The sequence below is a fragment of the Rhinopithecus bieti genome, unplaced genomic scaffold (genome assembly GCF_001698545.2).
Source record: "Rhinopithecus bieti isolate Rb0 unplaced genomic scaffold, ASM169854v2 scaffold_18477, whole genome shotgun sequence".
NCBI lineage: Eukaryota > Metazoa > Chordata > Mammalia > Primates > Cercopithecidae > Rhinopithecus > Rhinopithecus bieti.
In genome coordinates, this window is record NW_016809209.1 from 1,092,296 (window position 1) to 1,099,680 (window position 7,385).

Consider the following 7,385-nt stretch of genomic DNA (forward strand, 5'->3'; position numbering starts at 1 on the left):
CCGGAGCGGGAGCGCGGCTCCAGCGAGGCGCCGGCTGTGGGGCCGCCGCGTGTCGGCCCGCTCGCCCGTGCCGGCCGCTCGCCGCCATGCCTGGTTTCGACTAAAGTTCCTGAGAAGCCCAAGCGACGGCTGCTGTGCCCACTGTGGCGGAAGCCCATGCGCGGAGCCTGTGCAGGTTTCCACCTGCGGCCACCGTTTTCTGCGACACCTGGCCTGCAGGAGTTCCTCAGGTGCGGGCCGCGGGAGCAGGGGCCAGCGGGGCGGGGCGGGGGCGCCGCCTGGGGAGGGGCTCGGGCCCGGGGCACGCTGGGCCTTTGTCTGCGCTGCGACCCTGTGACCTCAGGGGCGCCCCGTGACGTCACGGGGAGGGGTGACGTCACGCCCCGAGGGAGGCTCCCCGCAGGAATCCGAGGGGTCCGGGCGGGTCCCACCTGCCCGGCCTGGGGCGGAAGACCTCGGCGCCTTCCCGCGGGGTGGGGAGGGGAAGAGGCCCTTCCCCCTCACCTGAGATCCGGCGCGGCCTCAGCCTTGAACTTTGTATCCTGGGGAAAGAGGACAAAACCCGCTCCCGCGCAGCACTTTGAGTCTCCGGAGATTTCACCCATCTAACCTCTTGTGATTCTTCGAACGTTTAGAGAACGGTAGCTATTGTTCTCCCATTTCACAGATGATGAGACGAGATTAAAAGAAAGACTGCGACTTGCCCAGGGTCACACAGTTACTTAAAGGCTTAACTAGGATTTAACCCTGGGCTGCTTATGATCACACAATGGAGGAAGGACTGAATCTTCCCCCGAAGAAGGACCCTCTAGGCAGCTCCCCTCTCTCCCGGGGGCTGGAGTAAGGCGGGTGGTCCATAACTCGTGAAGAAGGGGGACGCACTCGTATCGTTACTGCACTCCCGCTGCCCCCTCAGGACACAGGTCAGCCCTGGGCTCTTGGGAATCCATCAAGTTTCTGGGCGCCCTGTGGTGTCTTGAATCTCTCCTGCCCACGCAGGGGACCACTCAGGCCTGGGTGTGGGAGGCAGGGTGAAGGAGCCCCGACTCTTCGGAGGTCATGGCCCCAGAGCGCAGGGGAAGGCCGGGTCAGCCACACTGCCTGGCTGTTTGCTGGGCCGAGGGGATCAAGGGCCTGGCAGGGAGAGTACCTCTGGGGCGCGCGCCCCCAGTGCTCCCTCTTTCCGTGCCTCCCTCCCTCGCTCTGTCCTCCGTAGCTCCTACTGGCGGAAGTCTGAGCAGGCCCTTTGTCTTCTGTTCCTCACAGCCTGGGCCGGCTCCTGCCCTCACATATGCTCCCGCACAGGCTGCAGGACTACCCCCTCCCCCCCGGCAGTGTACACATTTACTCTCCTACAGACACAGCCCCATTGTCTCCGCCACTGCTCTTCCCCGGCCCTCTGGGTTCCAGATGAGGCCAGCTGATCCCTCCCACCCCTCCACAGCAGACCCACCCTGACTGCCGCGGGGAAGGAGCGGGGGAGGGGGCTGTCAGGCCCGATTCCTTCCACCACCTTCTTGGCCCCCCTCTGCCCCTCCCCCTCACGGAAATCCCCTCTTCCTCTCCCACTCCCACACCCCCTCCCCCCATCCTGTCTTCTTCCCTGGGCCTGGGCCTCCACTGCACAGCCTGGAGCAGCCTCTGCCCTGCTTCTCTCCCATCCCCCAGCGCCTGAGCTGTGCTACTGAGGCTTCTGAAGAGGAGAGAGGTGCTCCTCATCCGCCACGGTACAAGCACAAGCGAGGGTGTCCACAGCCCTGACTGGGCCCCAAGCTGCAGGCTAAGCTGTCTGAAGCCTAGGGACTTGCCTCCATTCCCTCCCTTTCTCCAAAACCACTAAGTCAGCACATTCCTGAAGCAGCCAAGTGGACCCCCTCCCCCTGGACCCACACCTCTTTCCCCACTCCTGCCTGAGCTGTTAGGTTGGCCCAGGAAGGCTGGTTGCCCTGTGGGCAGACACACCCCTTCAGTGCCTGCTCTTGTATTGTCCTTGGCGTTGAAGTATGGCCATTGGTAGTGGGGTCAAGGGGAGGAGGTGGGTGCTAGAAATTCTTGGGGCAGTTGGGGCATGGACTGCCCAGGTCCTGGAGAGTGCCTCTAGAACTGGGCTCCCATGTGGGCTGTGGTTCCGCCTTGCTGCCTGCCTGCCTTCCACCTACCTGACTCAGACCTGCCAGGAATGCCCTGCCCCAGGGCCCTGAGTCCTGCTGGGTGAGCCCTTGCTCTCCCTGAGCCATGCCAGGCATGTGTGACTGGCCCTGGCTGGGGTCAGCAAGGGCATGTTGACAGAAGCATGCCAACAGGCTCCTTGGGTGCTGACAGCCGGGTGGGGTTTGGTGCAGGAGAAGGCGGGCAGCTAGCAGGAGGGGACGGTCACCAGGCTTCAGAAGCCCCTGAGCAGTGCCCAGAGTCATAGCTATGCTTGCTGGACATTTTCCCTTGCCCCAGCTTCTCTTCCTCGTGTGTGTGGTATAGTAGAGCCTGTCTGAGCTGTGGAGTCAGACACACATAGCCAGGTACTGCTTCACCTGTAAGTCTCTTTGTTTCATCTGTAAAATGGGGGCATTCCACCCCTTCTCAGAGGCAGGTGGCAAGGGCCGGGTGGAAGTGTAAACAGGTGCCAGGGAGCATGCCTTTCCTCCCCTTTTCTGTGGGAGACACACCCTCAAAGGAGCAGGGCAGGGTAAGGTGGCCGCAAGCTGATCTTTGCCCTGGTTCTTGGCAGAGGACCTTCCTGGGGACTGGGCAGCCCTGGCACTTAATCTCAGCCCATCCCTGTTCCTCCCCTCCCCCATTAGCTTTCAACCCAGCCAGTGAAAACTAACCTAGGGGGAGGGGGTGACTGTGCAGCGTGTTCCTTCCCCAGTCCAGCTGCCATCCTGGGGGAGGGGGTGCCAGCTGCCACCTGTTGGCCAAGTCCTGACTGAGGCAGCTGTCTGTGCCTCCTCTAGGCCAAGATTCCCCTTCCCAGGACAGGGGCTAGGGTCTTCTGGGATCCTGGGGAAGTAGACCCCTCAGGCCTCTGCTTGCCCTTTTGTCTCACCTGGGCTGGTTGGGAACCGGTCTGGTGAGGAAGGGAGGCTGCCTTGGTGGAGGGGGTGGGGCCAGGCCTCCCTTGCCTCTAATGAGAAGCCTTGACCCTGCCCCTCCCCCATTTCAGTGAAGGCGTCTTCAAGTGCCCTGAGGACCAGCTTCCTCTGGACTATGCCAAGGTGAGTCCACACTGCCAGGAAGAAGTCCAAGCACAGTCTGTTGCCCTTGGAGGCCAGAGCTGCTGGCAGCCACTGGGCTCAGGGCCAGTGTCAACCAAAAGCCTTGGGATGGTGCGCCCCCACAAAGGTAGCCTGTTCCCTCCCACCAGGCCAGTTTGCAAATGAGGCCCGTGTTTGCCCTGCAGGGCAGGCACAATGCCCAGCCTGTAGGGGTGCACAGAGCTGCTCTGTGCCCGCAAGAAGTGCTCCCTCCCCTTCCGGTGGCGAGCCAGACCTGTGGCTGAGGGCCAGTATCCCTCCACCAGGGGGAAGGAAGCAGAGCCCCAGGGACAGCCTGGGATTGAGCAGGCTGCTTGCCTGCCCCTTCAAAGACAGCGTCCTGTGCAGGCATGTGAGGACCCAGCATCGGAGCAGACGCTGCCTGCTATACCCTTTATTCCTGGACTCCAAGGGGCAAAGAGCCCGAAAGAGGCTATTAGAGGCTCCAAGGTAGAGCCAGCCCAGTTGGGGCTGGAGGTGGGACCTGGGCACTGCAGTCAGCTCTGATCCCGGCCGGTTCCCCTATCCTCACCCCCAGATCTACCCAGACCCGGAGCTGGAAGTACAAGTATTGGGCCTGCCTATCCGCTGCATCCACAGTGAGGAGGGCTGCCGCTGGAGTGGGCCACTACGCCATCTACAGGTGAGGCTCTGATGTGAGGGGCTGACACCACCTCGCCCTTGGCAGGCACTCATTGCAGCCCTTCCCACCAGGGCCACCTGAATACCTGCAGCTTCAACGTCGTTCCCTGCCCTAATCGCTGCCCCATGAAACTGAGCCGCCGTGATCTACCTGCGCACTTGCAGCACGACTGCCCCAAGCGGCGCCTCAAGTGCGAGTTTTGTGGCTGTGACTTCAGTGGGGAGGCCTATGAGGTGGGTGGGGTCTGGCTGAATGTGGAGGAGGGGTACCTGATGGCCTAGGCCTCTCTTAACTCAGCACCTCTGACATTTCCACAGAGCCATGAGGGTATGTGCCCCCAGGAGAGTGTCTACTGTGAGAATAAATGTGGTGCCCGCATGATGCGGCGGCTGCTGGCCCAGCATGCCACCTCTGAGTGCCCCAAGCGCACTCAGCCCTGCACCTACTGCACCAAGGAGTTCGTCTTTGACACCATCCAGGTGAGGCCCTTCCTGAGCTGTGGGCTGCAGGGCAGATGACAGGAAGTCAGATATTGACTCCTGCCTCTCTGCCTCTGTGGCCCCAGAGCCACCAGTACCAGTGCCCAAGGCTGCCTGTTCCCTGCCCCAACCAGTGTGGTGTGGGCACTGTGGCCCGGGAGGACCTGCCAGGCCATCTGAAGGACAGCTGTAGCACTGCCCTGGTGCTCTGCCCATTCAAAGACTCCGGCTGCAAGCACAGGGTGAGATGCCCCTTCTCCTGTCAGCCCCCTTTTACTCTTGAAGCCCTAGACAGAGGCTCAGCTTCCTGATGCCATTTAGGCCTTGGTGGTCCCTGCTGTGCTGCTGTGAAACCCTCAGTCCTTCCCTCTGCTGGCCAGCTCCAGCCTCTTCCTAACACCCTCTGTCTTCCTCACATAGAGCTGGGTGCCTGCTACCCTGTACCCACTCTCTTCTCTCTTTTCTGGACCTTCCCCTACTGATAACTCTTCTTCCTTCCCCCATGGCCTGGGGCTTTGTCAACAGTGCCCTAAGCTGGCAATGGCACGGCATGTGGAGGAGAGTGTGAAGCCACATCTGGCCATGATGTGTGCCCTGGTAAGCCGGCAACGGCAGGAGCTGCAGGAGCTTCGGCGAGAGCTGGAGGAGCTATCAGTGGGCAGTGATGGTGTGCTCATCTGGAAGATTGGCAGCTATGGACGGCGGCTACAGGAGGCCAAGGCCAAGCCCAACTTTGAGTGCTTCAGCCCTGCCTTCTACACACATAAGTATGGTTACAAGCTACAGGTGTCTGCATTCCTCAATGGCAATGGCAGTGGCGAGGGCACACACCTCTCACTGTACATTCGTGTGCTGCCTGGTGCCTTTGACAATCTCCTTGAGTGGCCCTTTGCCCGCCGTGTCACCTTCTCCCTGCTGGATCAGAGCGACCCTGGGCTGGCTAAACCACAGCACGTCACTGAGACCTTCCACCCTGACCCAAACTGGAAGAATTTCCAGAAGCCGGGCACGTGGCGGGGCTCCCTGGATGAGAGTTCTCTGGGCTTTGGTTATCCCAAGTTCATCTCCCACCAGGACATTCGAAAGCGAAACTATGTGCGGGATGATGCAGTCTTCATCCGTGCTGCTGTTGAACTGCCCCGGAAGATCCTTAGCTGAGTGCAGGCAGGGTTTGAGGGAAAGGACCATGGAGCATGACCTCAGTCGGGCACTGGCTGAACTTGGAGAGGGGCCGGACCCCCGTCAGCTGCTTCTGCTGCCTAGGTTCTGCTACCCCATTCTCCCTCCCCCAACCACCACCCTCAGGTGCCTCCAATTGGTGCTTCAGCCCTGGCCCCTGGGGGGAACAGGTCTTGGGGTCATCAAGGGCTGGAAACAAGTGACCCTAGGGCCTGTCTCCCTTCTTGGGTAGGGCAGACTTGCCTTGGTGCCGGTAACACAATACCCGGACTGAGGTGCCTGCTCAGGTGCTATGTCCCAAGAGCCATAGGGGGGTGGGAGTTGGGGATGGAGAAGGGGTAGTACCAAGAGTCTGTCTTGAGATCTGATTTTTTTCCCCCTTTCCCTAGCTGTGCCCCCCTCTGGTTATTTATTTCCTTAGTGCTAGGAGGGCACAGCGGGGAGCCCTGCTTTTAATAAACCTGGAATTGTATTTATTAATTTGCTTCCAGCCTGACTTACCTGGGTTGGTTAGGGCCCTGGGAGGCTCAACCAAACTGAAGGCAAAGAAAGGACCAGTCAGAGAAGGGCCGCTGCCTGGGTCTGGCCCCGGCCCCAAGATCCAGCTGCCCTACTGGCTCGCCCTCTGATGGACGCCAGGGAAACTGCATCGGGCTTTGTGTGGAAGACGGTCCCTGCCGCTGCCCTCTGGCGATGAAATGGGGGAGGTGTATGGCCTGTATGTTTCGTAAGGCTGGAGTCCCTGGTCAGCCATACCAGACCTAGGCAGGTCTTTCTTGGTCTAATGATAATAGGTACTGACAGTGCTAAGCACTTTACGTGCATTATTATTTCACTGAAAAGAACTGTCAAGTGAAATACTTTTTTTCACAATAACTGGCTTTGTGGGCTCTAGAGAAGAGTTAATGAAGCAATGCATGTTCTTGTCCCAGAGTAAGTGCTTAGTGAATGCTTTCTAACTCCGAACCCCAGCCGCATCCAGGGGACTGGATGTTGAGCGCAAGGGGCCTTCAAGATGTTTAAGGCACTTGGATTTTCTCCTGTCTCTCATCGACTTTTCTTAACGGGCCTCAGTGGGTGCGTGTGATTATCTACATTTCACCGATGAAAAAGGAGTGACTGACTTAATGATTCTTCCGTGGGTTCGGGCAGGGCCTGGATTCTGTTTTAAACTCCAGTAGTCCCTAGAAGTCGTAGCTTCCTCTAATTTTGGCAATAGGTGTGGGTCCTTGTGCTTGCTTTTGGCAAGTTTCTGAGCTGCATAGGTCCTCCATTACCCTCACTGGTGAAAGCCGGCTCACCTCCCAGATTTGTTGTAAAGATTAAATGAACTGGTCAGTACACAGTGCTTTACTGTCTTGCCTATCCCTGAGAAGAGGCTGTTATGTACAAGAATCATTAGTAAGGGAAGATTCAAGGGCTGTAGTTCTTTCTCTTCCCACGCAGAGACCGAGGGGATTTTTTTGAAAAAAAAAACAAAAAACCTCAGTCTCTGCTGCATATGAGTAGCTACTCGGGAGGCTGAGGTGAGAGGATGGCTTGAGCCCAGGAGGCAGAGGTTAAAGTGAGCTGAGATTGCGCTACTGCACTCCAGCCTGTGTGGCAGAGCCAGACCCTGTCTCAAAAAAAAAAAAAGGCCTTGGGCGGGGCATAGTGGCTCACTCACACCTGTAATCCCAGCATTTTGGGAGGCCGAGGTGGGCGGATCATGAGGTCAGGAGATTGAGACCATCCTGGCTAACATGGTAAAACCTCATCTCTACTACAAATACAAAAAAAAATTAGCTGGGTGTGGTGGCATGCACCTGTAATCCCAGCTACTCGGGAGGCTGA

At 58.8% G+C, this 7,385-nt stretch overlaps 1 protein-coding gene across 1 annotated transcript; it reads left to right on the plus strand.

The window, feature by feature from the left end:
• Window positions 1-6,032, plus strand: TRAF4 (TNF receptor associated factor 4). Its single transcript, XM_017888898.1, is given in 10 exon segments — window positions 1-100; window positions 102-162; window positions 164-199; window positions 202-230; window positions 3,161-3,212; window positions 3,790-3,894; window positions 3,966-4,127; window positions 4,212-4,373; window positions 4,460-4,615; window positions 4,899-6,032. Coding segments are annotated over 10 exon segments (1,410 nt in total). The 5' UTR covers window positions 1-86; the 3' UTR covers window positions 5,532-6,032.
• The last annotated feature ends 1,353 nt before the right edge of the window (window positions 6,033-7,385 follow it).